The sequence below is a fragment of the Tetrao urogallus genome (genome assembly GCF_951394365.1).
Source record: "Tetrao urogallus genome assembly, chromosome: 1".
In the NCBI taxonomy this organism is placed as follows: Eukaryota; Metazoa; Chordata; class Aves; order Galliformes; family Phasianidae; genus Tetrao; species Tetrao urogallus.
The window spans coordinates 72,414,894-72,437,494 of NC_136813.1; the positions used below are offsets into that span (position 1 = coordinate 72,414,894).

The window sequence follows — 22,601 nt, forward strand, 5'->3', positions numbered from 1 at the left end:
TAATCACATCCACAGACCCTAAATGCTGTAAATGGTTGTCTGTATTGCTCATCCCCTCTCCCACTTTTATATACAGAAGCTACAGCTACAAAAGAACTTGAAAGGCAGTCTCAAGGCTTATCACTTACTAGGTTTTCAAATCTGTTGCTAGGTGCAAGGTGAAAGCAGTGCAGTGTCTGTGTGGGCAGAGTAAGCCATCTCCTGTTGCAGCCCTCCTGCACTCAGAGCCCTGTTCAACATCAGTTGCAGTCACAAGGTGTGTGTGAGGAAAACAGATTACTGCCTGACCCTCTCCTGTACCATCCCCAGAGCATTTCCCTTCACACAATACAGCACGGAGGCAGGAGGTTGGCATCTGTTCTCCATATTTTTTCCAGCTCAGCTTTCACTACTTAGTCATTAGACATAGCATCTATCTGTGGTCTTATAGTCCTCCGCAGCAATAGATATTAGAAGATTTATTTCCAGCCCTCAGCCACCATTTGCCTTTGTTTTTCCACCTCTTACTGTAATTCCTTCTGATTCAAAGAAATGAAATACCTTTGGAAACTGAGATATTTTTCATACAGTCTGTATTTATAGACTGTATAGGAACAGGAGGTCTTGGTCTGCATGCTTCCCATCAGAAGGTGCATAAAGAGGAGCTGGGATGAAATGCATTACATTTCTTTTCAGTTTCTAAATTCTCTGTGCAGTCACAGAGATGCATAAATGTGCAAATGTCTGTGAGAAATACCTGTCTATTTATGTAAATATAGTGGCACAAAGGTTCTTGAGATACTTGTGCCTCAGCTGTGTTATCTCAGCAACCTGCAAGTGCTGTGGTTTCCGCAGGACAGACAGAGTTTGTCCTATCCTTAGACTGTTCTGTTCTTACTGCAATTTATGGGTAGACATAAAAAGCCTTAAATCCACACCTCAGGCTGTTCTTTAGCTGAATACAGATTATGATACCCACAATATATCCTGAACTATGCTTGGTGTCTGGTCCCTCATTGTCCAGGATATAAAATATGAACATGAAGATTTTCTTATTTCCAGCAAACTGGAGTCTGCAAGCATGTGGGGATTATACGCTTTTGTCCCTATATTTTGTCACACCTGTCAGTTGATTTTCTACGCTGCTTAGTTTTGCATGTACAAGAAGATTGGTTTTCTGACATCACAGAGATTATTATGTTAAGCTGTAAGAATTTTTCATTTCACTGGGAAGACTTCAAAGTAGGAACTAAAAGCAGGTGTTCAGGTTGCCAAGCAGTTGGGCTGGCGTGAAAACTTCCATAGCATGTTTATCAACAGCCTGCAGCTTCTTGTTACTGATTGTCAAGAGGAAATTTGTTTGGAATGAGTTCTTCCTGATAATCTTCATTGCTGCATTCTGAGGTTAGACTCAGAAAACCACAGCAGTTAAATAGCATATAACCTTGAGAATATCATCCTCCAGAGTAAAGGCTCGCTTTGTGGAGTATCATTAACTTGCAAGTATCTGGCAAGCAAGGCTATGAGTTTTATTCAAAGGACAAGAAAAACAAAATTTTCAGTTTTTGTTTATTTCTTGTTTTATTGTCAATTATTTGTTTTATGCCTCCAACTGCAATTTCAGAGAATCTCAGAAACTCTGAACAATCCAGTGAATTAACCAAGAGTCAAATTGTACTGGGATACTAAGTAGAAAATGTAGCTGCATTTCCTTTAAATAAAATCTGACCAATTAACTTTCATCAGGATTATATTATCCAGGAATTAATATAAATTCTGGGATTTTTCGTCTTTTCCTACTAGGCTGCAGCTTTGTTTCATTAAGTGGTGTTTTCTCTTCTGTTTGTCTTTGCTTATGTGAAAAGAAACATACGGAAAAAAAGTATTGGTGAATCGTAGAATATCCCAAACTGGAAGAAACCCACAGTGATCATTGAGTTCAACTACTGGCTCCACACAGGACCACCCAAAAGGAGCCCTTTGCACTGCTTCTGGGTTTCATCACTGCTGGAAAATCAGTTCTGGCTCCCTGCATCGATGGAATTGTATCTTCAAATGGGATTCTGCAAAAATAGTCCCTCATTCAAGCATCCCAACATAGTTTGATGATCGTAGAGAGAATAATTGGATTTGAAAAGAAACAAAATGTTTTTGTCTTGAGACGCAGTGTATAGAGAAGAAAAGCATAATATGAAAATCATGGCTGCTAAGTAAATTAAAAAATACCCTCTTATCACTAAGTGTTTCGAAGTTTTCTGTCTGGGTGTAGAGGATATTTGACTTCATTATGCTGTATTATGGAACAAAAATGGCCAAAACCCACACATTCCGATTTATGTCTTTTATTTTACAGATTTGAACAATCTTTGTTGACTTTTACTCCACTCTAAGTTTTACAGTTCTCACCTATGTGTTTCTGAACAGGATCAGAAGTTGCAAATACTACAGGGCTGGAAATTCTTTTAGTATTTGTCAGTCAAGAGGAATCATAAAATAGTAAAAATCTTATGAAATTGTATATCTACATTCTAGCCCAACTTGCAGTTTCAAGATAATAATTTGGAATTCTTGGATGCCTCTCTGAAGTTTTAGTGCTTTATCCTTTAGAACTAAATGAAATATGATGTATCATCTTGATATATCTCCCCTCAAAATATGCTTTATTTCATTGTTTTTCAGCCTGTAGTGAAAGGGCTGAGGACTTCACAGAAGATATCCCAAAAAAATTCTCACTGCTAGTAGGCTGACATTTGTTTTAGGGAATCATGCCTGTGGACAATTTTTAGTTTTTTAGCCCACCAAACGAGGAGTTATTTTTTTCCTCCAAGCTCTTGTATATAAATATAGAATATAAGGAGCTGTGTAGCCTGTGTTACACAAGAGGCCAAGTGATGTTGTAAGAGAGGGAACTTTTGTGTTTTCACTGTAACTCATCATAAATTCTTTACTATGAGAGCGGTGAGGTGCTAATGCAGCTGCCCAGGGAAGCTGCTGTGCCCCATCCCTGGCGGTGCTCAAGGCCAGGTTGGATGGGGCTATGAGCAACCCAGCCTAATGGATCATGGGAGCTGGAACTAAATGGTCTTTAAAGCTCTTTATCAACCCACACCGTTTGGTGCTTCTACGATTTTGAATCAGAGAGCTGTCTGTACAACAGAGGTAAATGCATACAAAGTACAGTGCAGAGGTGAACTTAAATGTCATGGTAGAGAATTTAGCTGTTTGAGTGTCTGGGTATTATCAAGGACAGTGTGGTGCCATTTATAAACGTGTTTGCTGAATGGTTCATTAGGTGAATATTTACTACTTTCTTCTGGTTTCTAGCTATTCCTGAAAAATCAGTGAAGGAAATTCCAAGAATCCCTGGAACAGCTAAGGGCACAATAAAGAAACTTCTTGCACATAAAAACAGCGTGGCAAAGCATAAAGCAATCAAGAATGTGATCCCAGAAGCAGCCATGATGCCAGCTTCTAAAACCCACTTGCAGTCACTGGACTATGAAGGCGGTTTTGATCTTGGTGGGAGTTACACTGTGGGAGAAAAAAGAACAGAAGTCACCATAGAAGAGGAAGTTGATGAGACAGATGAGGAGGAGAAGGAAGATTATGAGAATCAGATTGACCATGAGCAAAGCCTTAGAGGAGATGTCTTCTGTAAGTTTCTCAATTTTTATGCTAGTTTTAATTTAAGTATATATATGAACAAAATAGTCACCAGACATTATTGCTGCTCTATCCTAATTTACTTGTAGAAACTGAAAATCAAGCTAATAGACCTACTGTGGGATTAGAGCTAGTGATTCTCCCTTTTAGAGGAAACTATCTGCTGTCAGTGTTGACAGAAAAGAGTGTGTTATCCTGGGAGGCACTCTTCCAGCTGTTGGAATCATAGAATCACAAGGTTGGAAAGGACCTACACCAGCTTACATATAGCTTTTTCCCATTTTCTTCGCAGAAGCTCCAACAAAACAGGATATTTTGCTGTTTCATTATGATTAAGACAAGAACTAGCTTTGATTTGTGATAGACATATTCATCACTCAAATAGTGTGTATTATTCATACGAAAAACATACACTTTGGTGCCTTTGTGTTTCAAATAATATAAAGCATACAATAGATGCCATTGTTTTTTTGTGTCATTCCACCAGAAAAATAATGTTGTGAATCACAGAGGGTTTTTATCTCTTTTGTTTAGATGTGAGAGTTTATCTGAATGGGCTCTCTCACTCTTAAAACATTTGATGGTATTTGAGCATGCATCTCAAGTATCTCTCTTAATATCTGACACTAGTCATTTATCAGGAAGATTGACTGATTTTCTCAGTTGGATTTCATGTGTTTCCTTTTAATTGCTATCTTGTATAATATTCTCTTTATGATAGAAGGAGAATACTTTATTACCACAAAGCTGGCCAAAATTTGGTGCAGGAATACAGGTGAAATATGAATCCTTGGAGATACTCATAATTTGATAGATGGGCCTCAGATAATCTCCTGATCAGCAGGTCAGCCTATATAATTCTATGATTTTTTCTGTTCTTTCAACATAGCATTTCAGTGTAGTACCAAAAATAGTGCTATCCAGTGTGATTAGACCTGCATCCTAATCGCCAGGCTGTACTCAACTCCATGTTTTGTGAAAGGTTTCTGGCTGATGGTGCCATGACTCCAAATCTGATGATCCTATACCCGGGGCTCCACTCTTGCTCTGGCCAGCCACACCAGATACGCCCTACCTCTTTACCTAGCCTTCCACTCTTGATAAGCTTATGCAGCTTTCTGTCCAGCTTCTAAGGATCTCTTCATAAATAATTTCCCTGAAAAAGGTAGCAGGGGCAGAAGATGAAGTCAAGTTGGGGCTGACGTTTTCACTGGATGGCAAGCTACCCTTGAACCAGGCTCATCCATACTGGTACTGCCAAATACATGTGAGAGTCTCAGACAAAAGAATTAGATGATTTACCTCCATTGTCTCACAAGAAGCAATAAAGCCCAGGTCTTAACTAAATTAACTAAATATGAATAAGTAACATTGTTATAAGTTACTGATACTTTTATTCAGAACTTGGTGCCATAAAGGACTGCAGGTTATTTCATTTCCTGAGGCAATGCAGCCTGATGAAAATATCATAAAGTCAGCCCTCGGATCTCTTTCTGCCTTTCTGTGATAGATGGATTGGTGGGCGGAGGAAAGTAACTCAGATGTAACATGCTTGGAAAGTCCAGGAAATATTGCCAGATATTGAAAACCTGAGTATGGTTGGATATTTTTTTCTAAGTATTTTTGGAATACTCACTGCCACACTGTGTGGAATGGATTCAGTTCCAAGTTGTCAATGTCACTAAAGGCACATCAGGAAAATCCTTTGTCCACAGCAAAATCGAAATCAAAATAATGCACAAGAGAATTCTGTCATGGTGTTTGGTGGGGATCATTCTTGAGGTTTTTTTCAGCCAAGCCAGGATATTTGAAACAGTTTTTTCTATGAAATAGTCGTTACAATTGACAGTGGTGGCTTTACTGTTATTGCTTGAAAATACTGACCATTGTGATTTATCTGATTTTGTTCCTCTATTCTTTTGTTCTAGTCATATTTGGCTGGAATTTGACATTAGAGATATAAGGGATTTGTTTGCTGAACATGCCGGTGAGATGTTATTCTGCCAGGGAGCTCTGGAAGGAGATCGATGTGCTTCTTTGTACGGGGACATACTGTGTCCTAGAAGTAGTTTCATTAAGTATATGAACTTTGTTTTACTTATGACTTTCTGTTTTGATCCCAACCATGCTCATGACTTAACGTGTTGTTCCATTTACATTTTTCTTTCAAGCTGGGCTGTGCTTATTAACTGTTTCCTTCCCTTTTAAATTTCCTTGAGCCTCTTGATCCTCATTACTGTACTAACGTGTAGATTCATCCACTTAACTGATCGAACATTTGGCTTTAAAACGACTGTCATTGTTAATGTTATTAAATGATCTCTGGAGTATGAGATTATCTCAAATTTACAGCTGGTAATCTTACACATCCTTTTTTCTTCCTCCTCTGCTGATGTCTATTCGGCAACAATTCCCTTACTACCACATTAAGTTCCTCTGTGTAATCCCCTGAAGTACTCATTCTGCATCTGCCTTTGTATTATTAATATCTGTATTGTTTGTCTTCCAGGAAAAGGAGACAATTAGGAAAAATTGATAGGTCACATTTTTCAGAGATCCTAATTATTATTTTTAAATGTATGCACTATTCTATCACAGGACCTTTACTACATCTGAAACATATGGGCAGCTGCAGAAAACTGCTGAAGGGAAAAATGAATTAATATATGAAGATCTAAATTATTAAAAGAGGCCACATAAAATAGGTTGTTTATGAAAACTACTCATCACAGTTTGTTTTTTTTTAAATGCAGTAGCTAAAGATAGCAAAAATAAAGCCCTAACATTGAAGAAATGTCAAAATTATTGTTAGTTGTGAAAACTTACTTTTTCTTCTTCTTATACTTTGTGATACATTCTTTAATGGATTTTAATGAGTGTTTTCCATGAGGTCTTTGCCTTGTTCAGTGTGAAGGAAGTATCTGTTGCAGTGCAAGGGGTGGTTCAATATACATAGCTGTGTGTTATTGATCAGAGCAGTTGCAGATGCGCAGAAAAAGAGGCAGGAACTGCAGGGAAGGGAGGAAAAAAGTTGTCATTTCAGGTTCTGAGTTGTGTTTGTTCCTTTCCTTATTTTCTGTGTGATATGGGATCCTAAGGTCTGATTTCCAGAAATGATAAACACCCTCAACTACAGCTATTGACTCAGTAGGAACTGCTTTTATACAATGATATGAAATGCAATGGGCATTGAAATGTCAAGACCCAGGTATCATTCTGGATATGCACACCATGATGTGTGGACAAAACAACTACTGAAGTTACTAAAAGTCACATGAAAATTAGTACATTAATATTTTTAAAGCCCAAACATGTAATCTAGCCAGCTGTGTTAATTACCAAGCTCCTTCTTTTGACAGCACCAACAATGGTAAGGTTTTGGCTTCAGCAGTGATATAAGTGGGCTGCTTTCCTTAAGCATTCTTGACTCTTAATTCTGAACAAGAGAACTCTCCGTTAATCAGGTTGTTTGCTTTTAATATCATTCTTTTCTGATAATTAGACCATTGTGTGAGCAAATAATGCTCAGGCTGCAGCTCAGTCCAAAGCTATAGATAAAAGGCTCCAAAGATGTCGGGCATCTGGCAGATGTAATTCTTTCAGAGGAGGATGGGTAGCAGAAATGTAGCATGTTCCTTTCAGTCTGACAGTGATCTACGGTGTGTACAGGAAACCACTCTACATTTTACTGTCTCTTATATACTGATAGATTTTACTGTCTCTTATATACTGATAGATTTCTTTTACAGTGCTCACTCTAGTTTTGGGAGTGGAAGTGGTTTTAGAGTTGTTTTTCAGAGTTTTTGTTTGTTTGTTCACAGTTTTCATTGAGCTCTGCCCATCAGAGAGCAGTGTCAGATTGACAGCAAAAACGTTTTTTCTGAGAGTTCCTACATGCTGCAGTTTTAGACACTTTGGGATTGTATGTGTGAGATTTACTGACAGTGAGTTGCTTCTCCCAGATCTAATGCTATTTCTGTATGTAGAATAATTAGACTACTTAGGCAAAAACAAGCATAGGCATTTTCCAGGGATTGGAAAATCTGAACAGTCATAACAAGAAACAAAAATACACCACAGTCCCCACAGTTAACTCCTTAAGATGTGTGGGTGCCTGTATTCTGCTATTTATCTGTTCCTCCAATACTGTTGTCTCAGGAAGAGCTCATTCTGTTGCTGCTGGTGATTTATAAGAAATACAGACCCACTAAAAGAAATGCAAAAAGAAATTAAAGCTTTAAGGATAGCACTTGATTACTGCAGACAACTAGAAAATAACTTTCAAGCTATAAACCAAACAGTATTTTTTCAGACAAAATGCTATTTCCAGGAGTTTAAAATGCAGTTTATGTAATTTTAAACGCAGTAGCTGGCAAAGCAGAAAGGTGAAATCAAGTGCACATAAAGGAAAATCTATCAGGGTTTTTAGTAAGGTCCTTTACCACACGATTCACTTACCAGTGGTGTTCTTCTGAGGCATGCCTGTAAAATGGTACTCCACAGATCTATTCTACTCATTGGGTTTGTGGGTTTCTTGTTTTTTTTTTTAACTTTGAGTCTTTTAGTATTGTATCTTTTTCAGATGTGCTCCTGCAGACTTCCTGTTGCGTTTGTGATCTCTTTATCCCTTATTTAACTTGTAGACTGACTTGAGAATCTATATAAATGATACTTTGCAGGTGGACCTGTGCTCACTCCAAGCAATCTGAGTGCAAGCCAGCTCCAAACAAGAAGCCGTGTAGTCCAAGTTGGTGAACTGGTGAATTGGTTGTGTTTGGTTACGTAGGTACCTCGGAAGACTAGGGTATTAGTTCTCTTTGTCACTAATTTCTGCCTACAAGGTAAGCACATCTTACCTCATAAGACTACACTGATGGCACCAGCCCTTAAGAATGTGTAGTACCCTGAAGCAAAGAATTTTATATATAACTGCAGATAATATAACAGCTAGTGCTGCAGATACGTAGGTTTGTAGATGCCAATACTGCAGAAATAAGGGGTGAACTCTGATGTACCAGAAGTGGGCCTTATGTGAGCTTTTGTTGGAGACTGTATTCTTAGGGATCAAGATATTAAGACTTTCGAGGAAGGCCTGTATTTCTGCAAGCACCACTGGATAGCAGAAGAGATGAAAAGAACAAGCCTGACTCCTGCCTAATACTTAGGGGGACAGACTCTGGATTCTGGTTATGTCCAGTGATGGAGTGATGGCTCTGTCAAACGTAGGCACCTTCCAAGAAATAAGGGCTCTTGGAAGCCTTTCTGTAAGCTGAAGCATAGAGTTTCTCATGATTCACTAGTGATATCTTCCAGTAAGTGGAGAACCTGGCTGTAATGTCTGACACTGAAAGCAAAAAATAGATTTGGATACAAAATTTGACCTTTTTATGTATATGATGGTTATTCACTGGAAGCATTTGCAGCATAGTTACACCTGCATGTGTATCCCTCAAGTATAATTCAGTAACTCTGTAAACAAATCTTCCTGGCAGCTGCTATCTTCTATTAAATTTCTCCACTCTTTCCAGAACTTTTCACATTTTAATAGCTTTCTTCATTTTGGCAAGGGTTTTTGTTGCCTGAGCCTCTTTCACAAAATACGAGGCCAAGTTTATGGCATGATATTAAACGTAACGACTAAACCCTATGTGCCTGTTCCTAAAAGTATACATGTAGACATAGATTAATTTGGAGAAAGATATATTAGTCTTTGCCTTAAGTAAGAATATTATCTAGGTGATGTAAGCAGTGTTCTGGGTGAGGAGGAATAAACTGCAAGGGCAACAAGAGGGAACAAGCTCCTGGCAGTTCATCAGAAAGCTTGTAAGATCGCAGGAGTCTCCTTTCTTGGCTCAGCTGGCCCCTTTGTAGCAGCCTCCAGGGTCTCTTCATTGCTGCGTGTTTTGTCTGGTGTACATAAAGAGCAATTTTTTGACAGTTTTGAAGGAGAAGAAAAGTTAAGAAATGGCATATTCTTTATGGTACGAGGAGACTGGTTTGCAGTGGGTTGTAAACATGTTCTTAATATTGAGCATGTACTTACAAATTCAAGCATGTTGGAGTATTTTGATGAGAATCTGTAGGTAAGTGGAACTCGTGGAACAAACTGGATTCTGAACTCTGAGAAAAAAAAACAAGAAGCATACATATGAAGTTCATGACTTTTAAAATACTTGGCATCTGCAACTTCCTAAGGCATGACTAATACGGCACTGAGTAGGGAAATGTAATTTTGATTTCCATAGCTCCTATCACCTGGCACTGCTGAGGAAACCTGAGCTTTTCTTGGTGCTGCTGTCCACGTGGTGTGTCTGAAAAGTGAACTTCCTTATGCTGGGCTTTTGTAAGCACTTTTTGTAAGCAGTAATCCAAAGGATCCTCCCTCTCTCCTCTAAAATGGGGCATTTTAGCTCTTCCTTTTTCATAGGTATATATGTATATATTGAAGGTATCTGCATATGCATTTGCAAAGGATAGAGCCCTCTGCCAGTGAAAGCATGTCTGGCCATCACCTTGTTTGTGATTAGTTAATTACACAGACACCACACAACGAATTTGAGACTATTGGTTTTTCTAGTGAGCACTTCACTAGTTGTCACTTAGAGTAATACAAAAGAAGCTTAACGACAGAACTTCAAAAGCACTTAGTCCGCCGGCTGACAGTCCATGGAAAATAAGAGTTTGCAAGCTTTGTAGTTTATCAGACCTAACACATTTTGCCTTTCTCTCTCAGGCTGTTGCTAAAAAATAGCACTTTTTGCATAAGCCAGTACTTCTTTAGGCCAATACTGTAGAGAATGCACCTAACATTTATTGCTGATTCACTGACTCTTCCGGTTTGGCACAGGACAAGTCAACTATTTTTTACAAAAGAGCTTTCTGCAGAGTTTCTGCCAAGCCTGATGATTGAATTGTCAGGCTGTGCTTGCCAGCTGTGGCAAGCAGGGTGAGGAAGAGCAGAGCGATTGCCGTGCCTTTCCTTCCCAACAGGAAGATGAGCTGATGAAGTCTGCGTGTGCCTACATGAGCTGATGAGGCCTGCATATGCCTTAGAAGAAAGTACAGCTTCAGAAAAATAATCTCCTGGAGCTCTCATTACAGCAGTTTATGGGCCTCTGATTCCCCAGATTTATGGCTTTTACAAAACCTCACACATTATCCATGTTTTGAGTTTCCTGTTTGCTGCCAAGTGTTCACATCATTGCCTTCATCATCTCTTGCAGTTGAAGTACTTCAACTGGTAGCTGAAATTTTGTAAGCAAGAGAACAGATCATCGTGGTGAAGAAAGAGCACATGCAAAGTTCTTTGATTTTGTGGACCTTGCAGCTGAATTGCCTACATCTTAGAAGGCACAGTGCTGAGGGAATTCACAATTTGAATGAAGTTTTACTATTCAGAGTTAGTCTCTAGCCAGGGTTAGGAAAGTAAATTTGATGGAAATTTGAAAAACACATACATTGAATTACTTAAATGAATGATTGTAATTGGTATAGAGAAATAAAGTCCTGCTTTCTGTTCTTGTTATGATTTGTCCCTTGACAAGTTGTTTTCACCAGTTCCCCAGGGTAAAGAAGCAGCTGCCTTTGGCCCTCTCCTGGCACAAAGAAAAGTTGCGATGACAAGACAAGAGCATGAAGGTAGATTCTTTTTATTCTGTAATATTTATTTTATTTTATATTGTGTGTTTTATTGAGAACCTGTACCAGCCTTAGCTGAAGCAGTTAGAGGTCTTTAACATACAACAGAAGTTTAGTGAGATGGCATATGGCCAAATCATTTCGCCAGTTCGAATGTGAGAACCTTCGTTTTGTGTTTTGTGTTCTTTTCTGTGTTCTTTTCAAAACATATGTGAGCTAACATATGTTAGTTCTTTCCCCACATGGAAATGTAATTTGCAAGTGAATTTCACGTATTTTTTTCAGGAAAAAATGAGCTCATATTGGTCATCTATAAAATTAAACCATTTTAGAGAAATGTTGTATAGCATGCAGCCATATCCCAGTGCCCTTCAGCCATTTTTATTGGGTCTTGTCCTGATTTCAGTTTCCCTTGAAAATAACTGAATAAATATTTATCCTTTAACAGCCTGTCTATGAATTCATGATAGCTCCCAGTTCATCAGTAAATTCTGTGGATATCAAAGTAAGATGATTCCTTTTTTTTTTTAACATTAAAATTGTTGCAAAATCAGTTGTCAGCATACAAGGCTCAAAACTGGTCAATTGATGCATACAAGTTAAACTTTGGCTATGACCTAGGAAACCACTTCATACGTTTCCACACAGAAAACTACACTGCCTTCTGGTAACTATGACAAACCGCAGCGTATCTCAGGTCAAAGCAGAGTGTGTGAGCAGATCAGGGGGCACTTTCACCCTCTCTGCTGGTGGGAAACAAGTTTCTCTGTGATGCAACTTGATTTTAAGTTGTGCGGCCTTTATGAGATGGGCAAAGATAGCAAGAAGCTGAAAAATGGCTTTGGAGAATCATGAGAGCCAAGGAAAAAAGCAGAATCCTAGAGGGGAAATGGTGAGCTAATGCACTTCTAGGACAGCAGCGTTCTTCTGTGGAGTTAACAGCTAAGTGAGCAGGGCATGAAACGTTGGGATTCACTGTATCTGAGATTCATTTTAGGACAAGGTTGGTTTCAGTTGAAAGCAATGGGGAAGTGCTTCCTGGACTTTAACAAAAATGCAAATATGATGGCTGACATTCCGTGTGAGATGATGTTTTTTCTTCTCCAATTCAGAGAGCAGTAGGTTTGGAAACAAGACTTGGATTTATATAAAAATGCTCTTTCAATGCTGTGTACCACACTTCTCTGTCTCATGATAAAATCCACGCGAAGAACCAAAAGGAATTATTCTTTCTAAGGAAATTCAGATGGCTGACATATTAATCTGATCTGTCATGCTAACATTGCTTGGTTCTTCTTTTTTTTGCTTATGCAGAATTGTATTTACATTTTCATTTACACAGCCATGAAGGCTGTGGTATGCTCTGGATGACGCTTTTTTTTGCAGTGCGCTCTAAAGGCCGACATATTTGGGTTGCTCCCAGCTCCATATAGGATGAGTATTCAGTGTGAGGCAACAGATTCCTCTCATGGGAAGCCAGCTTCTGTTTTTTAATGGCAAGAAGGAAAGCTTGAGCATCTCAGCTGATGCAGCTACAGCAGTGTAGTTGCACATGTGGAGAAGAGCAGAGCTTGAACATTTGCAGTCCCCAAACCATTTACGATGTTCAAATTAAAACCAACATCTCAAACTGCACCTGGAAACCAGCAGGCATGCAGGAGGCAGAAGTCATAGCATATAAAACCATGTGCACATGGGAGACTGGCAGTGAAAAGACACAATAGGTTTTGCTGTGAGCTAAGGAAAGAATTGCTAAATAAATTGGGATGTTTTGCTTCTTTTGGAAATTAATCTAGGTCAACGCTGTCTGAATTGAAATTGGGGATAGTTTTAGCACGATCTATACACTTACAAGTAGGTGAACAAAGAGCAAATTGTTTGTATCAGTACTTAAGATGCAACGCTTCTCTTATCTGTGTGTTTCTATTGCCAATTTGTTTCCTAGTTGACTGCAGTTTCAGTCGAGGAGTCTGCGACTGGAAACAAGATACTAATGATGACTTTGACTGGAATCCTGCTGATCGAGACAGAGGTATTTATTTCAATACCTATCCCCTCGCTCAGCTGTGATGTCTTATCCTCTCCAAAAAAAGGGGAAAGTGAAGAAGAAAATAGGATCAAGAATGACTTAAGGCAGCAGAGAAGGCTGAGAGTGGAAGTTGCTTTTCCAGTGGCAAGTGCTAGTTAGCAGTATATTTCAGTACAAATGAATCAAAAGGTGAGCAGAAGGATTTGAATGTAACTGTTAAGAATTGCAAGTTGCAAAACAGTTGAAACCTTATTAGTTACATATTGTGTCTCTCCAAGGCTGGTAGGATATTTAAGCACATCTACCATTTAGATGGGTGCAGGAATGTTGTCGCTCACAGGGTTTAGACATAGCACTGTGATAACTGTGCCTGGCCTTCTCCAATGGAGTGGTGATGTCATCTACTCCTGCTTGGCCTTTGACACAGTCCCTGACAACATTCCTACCAGTCAGTTGGAGGGATATAAGTTTGATAGATGGGCTGTTAGATGGACGAAGAATTGGCTGTATGCCTGTGTCTGAAGAGTTGCAGACAGCACTTCAGTGTCCAAATGGAAACTGTAACAAGTTGTTCAGCCTGGAGAAGGCTGTGGGGAGATTTCATGGCAGCCTTCCAGTACTTAGAAGGGGGACTGCAAAAAAGATGAGGAGGCCTTCTTATCAGGGAGTATAGTGATAGGTCAAGACACAGTGAATTTAAACTGAAATGTTTAGATTGGATCTAAGGAAGACATTTTTCATGATGGGTTGGTGAGGCACTGGCACAGGCTGCCCAGAGAAGCTGTGGATGCCCCATCCACAGCTGATGTAGTAAAAGGTGTCTTTCCCATGGTGTGGAGGTTGGAACTAGAGGATCTTCAATGGTCTCTTCCAAGCCAAACCATTGTGTGATTCGATGATCTTCCTTTGTGAGGAAACATTGCAGCAAATGTTCCAGTAGACCCAGTGGATAATGTAGAGCACTTGTTCCAGTCCCGACATGCACATTCTCTCTCTCTTCTTTCAGAGGCTTTCCATCTCAGTCTTTCTTTGCTAATCCTTCCTCTCCTGCTCCTTGTATTTCCTTTTCCCAGTACCTTTCTCTTTCCTGCAGCTTTCAGGAAGCCCTTACCATGGCCTTCCTTCATGTTCACAACCAAAGGTCTGCTAATTATGTCTATTTATGGACTCACTTCTTTTATGGCTTCATCCCTTTGTGTGTCATCTCTCATTTTGTTGTTCCTCCAGGATTTAAGGAATAAACTGCTGGTTCCTTTATCATCACTGGTATCCTTTGTCATCACTGCAGAGGAGATTGCAGAGCGTATTGAGCTAGATCAAGTGTTGGAAATGGTCTGACCAGAGAGGCACAGCACCATGTTTCAGGCTATTGCATTTGAAAACCTGAGATGATTTTGCCTTTGAAATATACAGAAAATGGCAACGCAAGGAAGAATGACTGTGATTGCCAGTGAAATATGAACTCATTTCCTTTCTAAAGGGATCTGACTTCCAATAGTGAAAGCTTATTCCTTGAAAATTAGACTTCCTGCTGCTTTTCTCCAGTCTGATTTTAAATTCAAGTAACAGAGCTTCTCCTTATTTTCTTAGCAAAATTGCTTTCAATGTACTAACAAGTAGTGCAAGTCCATTCTGGTTTCATTTTCCATTTTTTGTTACAAGGTGATGGATACTACATGGCTGTTCCAGCCTTTGTGGGTCACAAGAAGGATACGGGCCGCTTAAAACTTCTCCTGACCGACCTCAAACCAACGAGCAGCTACTGCTTGATTTTCAGTTATCGGCTCGCTGGCGAAAGAGTGGGAAAACTTCGAGTGTTCCTGGCCAACCAAAGAACTGCTCCTGTCTGGGAGCAGGACAAGGGAAAAGATGAAAGGTGGCGAACTGGAAAAGTGGAAATATGGCAGGGTACTGAAACAACTAACAGTGTAAGTCTAATGCAGTGTGTAACCTAACTGCTATAGCCAACACAAGAGGTTTTTTCGTAATCCTCCAGTGTTCCACCAGCTCTTTCACAGGCATCGTATGCTTGCAACTGAAAGGCTTTTTGGAAATGGAGGAGTATAGATTTTAGAAGGCTGAGAAGTTGTATGACTGTAATTTCGTAACTGAGTTACTCCAGTTTGCTAGGACACTGATGCCAAATAATCCCATCATTTTGTAAAAACTTTGTCAGATCTCTAATTATCACAAACTACCAGAATCTCTGTTTATTATTTCATGCAACAGAAGGCATAAGTGTATGCTTGGAAAGATGAAAATTACCTCTGTTTCATAGAAGATGATGCTCTCAAGCCATACTCACACAGATTATTAGTGCAAAAAGAGACCTCATTTATAATCGAGGTTGGGCAGTCACCGTAGGTACAGGGTTTGTTTGCCAGCAGAGAACACTGTGCCCTGATACTTCTCTGGAAACTGCCTCAGTAAAGACTTCAGCAAGTTTCTTCTTGAAATTCTAGAGCCTGATTTTCATTTATATGACTGAATATTTTCAATGCAGGGCAAAGGGTTATGTTTACAATGGAGTACTGGAAGCATAAAGGAAATTGAAGTCCTTTTTGAAGTTTTTTGCACTGACAGAAAGACATGGAGGAAGTCTTACGTAAATAAGAGTCAGTCTATAAAATAAAACCCCAGACACTCTATTGATAAAAATGAATTTACTATGTGTGTGACTGCAATTATAATGGATAGCCTACTATATATACAGATTGAAATAGATGTATTTACCAGCTATATAACCTAATACTAAGGGTCCAACTAGGTGGAAAATGAACAATTGTAATGTCTCCAAGAAAAAGAGGGCACTAACGTCTCATAAAGTAATAATGCCACATTATTATCATGGGATTTCACTCCATTTGCATTTTCTTTGTACAGTGAAAATAAGCAATCTTATTAAATGAATCCATTTGGTATTGTAAATCTGTACAGAGGATTATCAATCCAGTTAAATAATCTGTAAGCATTCTAAAAGCTGCAGGGATTTGAGTCATTAAGTCTTTCATGAATTACAATTAAACATTCCTCAGATATAGCATTAAAACTATTTAAGAGTCACTAAATGGTTGGGTAAACTACATTTCCACTGTTAATACATCTCTTTTCTTGTGACAGATCACCTTTGAATCAGAACGTGGGAAGGGCAAAACTGGAGAAATTGGAGTGGACAATGTTCTATTAGTTCCTGGTCAATGCCCAGAAGACACCTGAGAATGGATATTTTGAGTATTCTGGATTTAGCCCTATTTCCAACACTTGCCTTGCTAGTAGTGTATTTTTAATCTTTTCATTATTAAAAAAAGGAAAACATAAATTTAAAACCTGTACCTTGAACTTAGTGCAGCAATGCAAACGGCAACTGACAGGTGCAAGATGCAGAGCACACTTTTTATGAATTAGATCTAATACGTGCTTTGAATATAGCACTGCTATATTTTAACACTCAAGGTTAGGGCTTCTGAGGCATTAAAATATGTGTCTAGCTTTTTTACAAATTCTGTATGCTTTCATTCCTTAAAGCTCTTTTCAAGGCTGTTCTTAAGTTGTCTGTTGCATTTCTACTTCACAAGAACACAAAGAAGAGGATGCTACTGCTTCTGGTGATGTGGTTTTAACTTCTTACTTAATATGTGGATAGTAAATTTATTAAAAAACAATTAGAAGAATGAGGAGGTTTTTTTCCTATCTTCATGGAGCTAAATTTTAAGTGGAGTCACATCTTTGAGGAATATTTTAATTGCTAATACAATATGCAAAATATCCTCTTTGTCACCAGTGTCTTTAAGTCACACAAATCACTGTTTAGGAATGATCCACTTTTTTTTTTCATAGGCATTTAATATGCATCACATAGAGATGATATTACCAACTGGTAATGAAAAAAGTAAAGAAGCCTCACACTCTGTACTGACCTTCAGGAGCAGACAAGTTCCTGCTGGGTTACAGCCCTTCTTTACTGCGCAGAGCCTTGAAACAACCATTTTGGTTTTCCAGTAGACAGGACGGTTTAGTGGCCTCACAGTAAGGCTCATTCTTACATTACACAATGGAGGAATGTAAATCTTTTTTGCAAGTCCCTTCCTGTTCTTCAGACTTCAGCCAAATGGATAGAGGCTGCCCGCCTCCCCAGGAATGGAGAAGGAAGCAGACTCTTCTTGCACAAAGTAGAAGCTGATATCTTGCCGCTCTCTGCCACACATGCCTCTGCAGGTACATGTGTGTAAGGAGGCTCTGGAATCCAGGTTCCACGTGTACTGAAAAGCTGAATGATTGAAGCGTGGGCAAAAGACCATTTTCTCCTTTGTGATCTCTTTGGAGAATGTGTGACATCTGCATCTCAAGCAGACCGGGGTGCCTGAAGCTGAGAAGATTGAAGGTCTGTTTTATTAAAATCAAATTCTGTGTCTAGCTGCCTAGGTGAATTAGGCACTAATACCACCTTCTTGCACAGGATGCAAGCAAGTGGCAGTCCCTGAAAATACCAGTCTCTGTAACAAGTTTCTTGGAAACTGACAGAAAGTTAAAGTGGCCCATGTGGAATCGCCCAACTGCATGTTGGCATCAAAAGAGCTTGGCCAGCACGTCGAGGGAGGTGATTCTCCCCCTCTGCTCTGCACTGGTGAGGCCACACTTACACTGCTGTGCCCGGTTCTGGGCACTTCAATTAAGTGAAGTTAAAAGACAGGGACCTCCTAGAAGGAGTCCAGCAGAGGACGACCACAAGGATGACTGGGGGCCTCCCATGTGAGGAAAGGCTGAGTAACCCCGCTCTGTTCAGCCTGGGGAAAAGGACACTGAGAGGAGATCTGGTAAATATTTATAGCTATCTAAAGGAAGGTGGGAGGCAAATGGGTGAGGCCAGGCTCTTCTCGATGGTGTGTAGCAAGAGCACAAGGAGTAGTGGCCTAAACCTTGTACATAGGAAGCTTCGTACTAACATGCAGAAGAACTTGTTTATGGTAAGAGTGATGGAGCACTGGAACAGGTTGCCCAGAGAGGTTGTGGGGTCTCCTTCTCTGGAGACATTATTCAAAACCTGCCTGCATGAGTTCCCGTGTGACCTAATCTAGGAGTTCCTGCTCAGGCAGGGGACTGGACTCGAGGAGCTTCCCAGGTTCCCTCTAATCCCTGTCATTTGGTGATTCTGTGATTCTGTCGTTGGTATGGAGAAGAGACAGCTGCTATTAATAGGAAGACTTGGTAAAGAAATACTCTTTTCACATCTTAGCCAGGATTCTGGCATTTATTTATCTTTAATAAGTAATACAATTTTTTTTAGCTCTTCCCTTCCCTTCCCTTCCCTTCCCTTCCCTTCCCTTCCCTTCCCTTCCCTTCCCTTCCCTTCCCTTCCCTTCCCTTCCCTTCCCTTCCCTTCCCTTCCCTTCCCTTCCCTTCCCTTCCCTTCCCTTCCCTTCCCTTCCCTTCCCTTCCCTCTTCGGTTCTCTCTTCGCTTTGCTTCTCTTTGCTTCACTTCGCTTCGCTTCTCTTTGCCTCACCTTCCATCACCTCAACTTCTCCTTCTCCTTCTCCTTCTCCTTCTCCTTCTCCTTCTCCTTCTCCTTCTCCTTCTCCTTCTCCTTCTCCTTCTCCTTCTCCTTCTCCTTCTCCTTCTCCTCTCTCTCTCTCTTCCTCTTCCTCTACCTCCTTGTCTTTCACTTCGTTCTTCTATCAGCTCCAGCATTGAAGGCAAAACTCTCTTATTCTTTTCCACGTCTCACTAGAAAAAGGAGAGTCTCAAGTTGTGGAATATATTCTTCTGCCTGCTTTTACTGCTCTCTGACCAGATTTTTACTCCAAGACTTGGTATCCCAATCAATCAATTAAATTACTAAATAAGCCATTTTTAAAGTATTGTGTTCTGCTTTTCATGCTATCCCAGCTGCATTCTACACCAGACGGAAATGATTTTGAGAGCTTTATGTTGGGATAGATATAACTGCATACTTCTACTTGAGTTGCATGCAAAGTTAAAAGTCTTCTTTTTTATTTACATTTCCCCGTCAGGAGACGTATGCCTCATCTGGCTAGTATCTGTTGTATTTGAGAGACAGATGCAGTTGCAAAGACATGTCACAGAATCATAGAATCACAGAACGGCCTGGGTTGAAAAGGAGCACAATGATCATCTAGTTTCAACCCCCCTGCTATGTACAGGGTCGCCAACCAGCAGAGCAGGCTGCCCAGAGCCACATCCAGCCTGGCCTTGAATGCCTCCAGGGATGGGGCATCCACAACCTCTCTGGGCAGCCTGTTCCGGTGTGTCACCACCCTCTGTGTGAAAAACATCCTCCTCATATCTAACCTAAATCTCCTTTGTCTTGGTTGAAAACCATCCCCCCTTGTCCTATCATCTCCACCCTTGTAAAATGCTGTTCCCTCTCCTGTTTGTATGCTCCATTCAAGAGCTGGAAGGGCAGAGTGAGGTCTCTTCAGAGCCTTCTCTTCTCCAGCTCAACAAGCCCAGTCTCCTCAACCTTTCCTCGTAGGAGATGTGTTCCAGTCCTCTGATCATCTTAGCAGCCCTCCTCGGGACCTGATAGAAGAGCTCTGCATATTTCTTGTGCTGGGGGCCCCAGGCCTTGGATGCAGTCCTCCAGAGGGGGCCTCGCAAGAGCTGAGTAGAGGAGGACTACCATCTCTCTTTCCTTGCTGGCCTCCCCTGTTCTAATGCAGCCCAGAACACAGTTGGCTTTCCAGGCTGCAAGCGCACCCTGCTTGCTCATATCCAGTTTCTCGTCACATAACATCTCCTGCCAGTGACAGACGGACAGATGAACATATTGGCCATTCAGGATGCACATGGAAACTCAAGCAGTCGGAAACAAACCGTTAAAACCACTGCAGAATATTCTGATAGAAGCCCTCCACGCAACCAGCTTCACCAGTTTGCAGTGCTGGTCTCTGTGCTTTTTGCTGTTGGTCTGTTACTCAAGGAACATCATTTCCATCACAGCAGCCCATCTTGGGGAGGAAGTCCTTAACCGGTCAGAGCCATAACTAATCATCCCTTGCTTTCTAGACTTCCAAGAATAATGTGATCTAATTCTTCTTGGGCAGGAAATGCTCGAATAAGATGTTAGAGTCTGTTCCATAATTCTGAACAAACCAATTGATTCAGCTACGATAAGGAAGAGCGTCTGAACTTTTGCCACCTCCCATTTGGCTTTTACAAGCCTATTATCAGAGAGATTTTTTATATTAATAATATGAATATAAATAGTGGTTTTATTTATTTATTTATGATTAAAGATATTAATAAGAATAGTGTTACAATGAATTACAATTTGAATTTGAATTACAATTCAAATACAATTACAATTCTCTATGTGATTAATGGTATCTCTTTGCTTTGCTTCGCTTCTCTTTTGCTTCGCTTCTCTTCTCTCTTCGCTTCTCCGCTTTGCTTCTCGTCGCTTCGCTTCTCCTTCTCCTTCTCCTCCCTTCCTCTTCCTCTTTGTCTTTCTCTTTGTTCTTCTACCGCCTCCAGCGTTGAAGGCAAAACTCTCTTATTCTTTTCCACGTCTCACTAGAAAAAGGAGAGTCTCAGGTTGTGACTTGTGACCTCAAACAGACTCCAAGCTGCCTCCTCCCTGGATTCCTCTGGCAGAGGCCAGCTACAAGTGTGACCTCAGGCACAGCAAAGGCGGGAGTGCCAGTACCTGTCTGTTGGCCCCAGCGGCCGGGAGAAGTTGCTCATGACGGCCTCAGTGTGACAGCGGGTGAGGATGACCACCGCCTGGCACAGGAAGGGCAGGAACGTGCTCTGCTGCGCAAACGATGTGATGCTGCGCAGGATGTAGAGGATCGGAGGCACCTGAAGGAAGAAGGGGAGAAAGAATGACTTGCTGCATCCTGGACTCTGCAGGGCCTAGCCATGTGCAATGGCCAGAACAAGTCCAAGACACGTGGGAGAAAGTCTCTTACGTTCCAACTGATGTCCTTCCCGTGCATCTGCAGGAAGGTGGTCATCCACTTCCCACACGCACGCACACGCACTCCGTTGGCTTTCCGGATCGTCTCCTTGATGGCCGCCATGAAGTCAACGGTGCGTTCTAGGGGGAAGTTTCTGCACACGATCTGCAGAGAAATGAGAAGCGGGAGAGATCCCATCACTGCTCTGCTGCAGCTCTTCCAAACACCAAGCAGTCTTGAGGGCATTCTTAGCTCAGCGGCTTGCCGCTCATTCAGGCGGCAATCACAGCGCTCCTGCTGTCTGTACCCTGCTGTTTCTACGGAAGGCGGTTGAGCCTTCTCTCAGCTTCTGCACCCATGGTGTTTGCTTACAAGCAAAGCCTACCTCCCAGCAGCCACAGTCACACATGCACACACACACGCACGGTCACATACACACACACAAACGCATGTCGTGGCATCAGCTCCTTGCTCTGGGTGCCTGAAGGCCAGGCGTAGCTCAGAGCCTCCTGCTACTTGCTGAGAAAAGCAGTCTCAGGGTGACAGCTCATTTTGGAACTGGTGTCAGAGGCTGGGAGCAGCATAGGGCCATGCAGAATTCTACGGACAGAGATCCCACCGCCCCTTCTTGGGTCCACTTACTCTTGCCATTTTGGACGTGGTCTGGAGCTGAGAGGCGATGCTGCAGGCATGCAGCCCCTCGCACAGGCTCCCGATGTCACCCGTCTCAATGACTGTGTTGACTGTTTTGGCTGGAAAGAGCAGAGGGAGAAAAGGGGAGTCATGCTTCTGGAAACAGGACCGCTTTCCACGGGGGAAAGACAGAGGACAGGATGGGGACAAGAGGTGAACCATGCACGGTGCCACTCCCTCCTGTCAAGAGGGCACAGCGCGTGGGGCTCTGGTAGGGCTACGGAGGAGGGCAGAGGGCTGGAGCACGCCTGCTCCACTCACCTTGGATTCGCAGAAGGGAGCTCAGACAGGTGACGGCCAGCTGGCGGGATGCGGGCATGGGGTCACACGTCAGAGGCGCCAGCAATCCCACCAAGGAGCCAAAGTGCTCACAGGCATCTCCTCTCTGCAGGGGTGAGAGGCAGGAACAAAGCTGTAGACGGCCCCAGCTCTCCCCAGCTTCTCCCATCGGTGGCTTCCCCACGCCATGACACAGCATGCACAGCTGGGCGGAGCTCACCTTCCAGCTCAGGGGCACCGGGGAGGGAGCAGGGGGCATGCGGTGGGGCTCTTTACTCACTTGAAGCTCTTCACAAACAGACAGCAGCTGGGAGCAGGTCTGCAGGGCCCTCTGGCGCTCCCACACCTTGGTGGATACCATAGATTTCTGCAGGACCTGGGGTAGAGCATCTGTCTCACTGAG

General features: G+C 41.5%; 1 protein-coding gene across 1 annotated transcript in view; it reads left to right on the forward strand.

Moving 5' to 3' along the window:
* Window positions 1-16,525, forward strand: part of EGFL6 (EGF like domain multiple 6) — a gene marked incomplete at both ends in the record, with an annotated part of 40,657 nt that extends 24,132 nt beyond the window's left edge. Inside the window, 5 exons of the mRNA XM_079540592.1 lie at window positions 3,304-3,633; window positions 11,200-11,280; window positions 13,226-13,312; window positions 14,972-15,237; window positions 16,430-16,525. Of these exons, the coding sequence (XP_079396718.1) occupies window positions 3,304-3,633; window positions 11,200-11,280; window positions 13,226-13,312; window positions 14,972-15,237; window positions 16,430-16,525 (860 nt within the window). The remainder of the gene's footprint in view (window positions 1-3,303; window positions 3,634-11,199; window positions 11,281-13,225; window positions 13,313-14,971; window positions 15,238-16,429) is intronic.
* Between the last annotated feature and the right edge of the window lie 6,076 nt (window positions 16,526-22,601).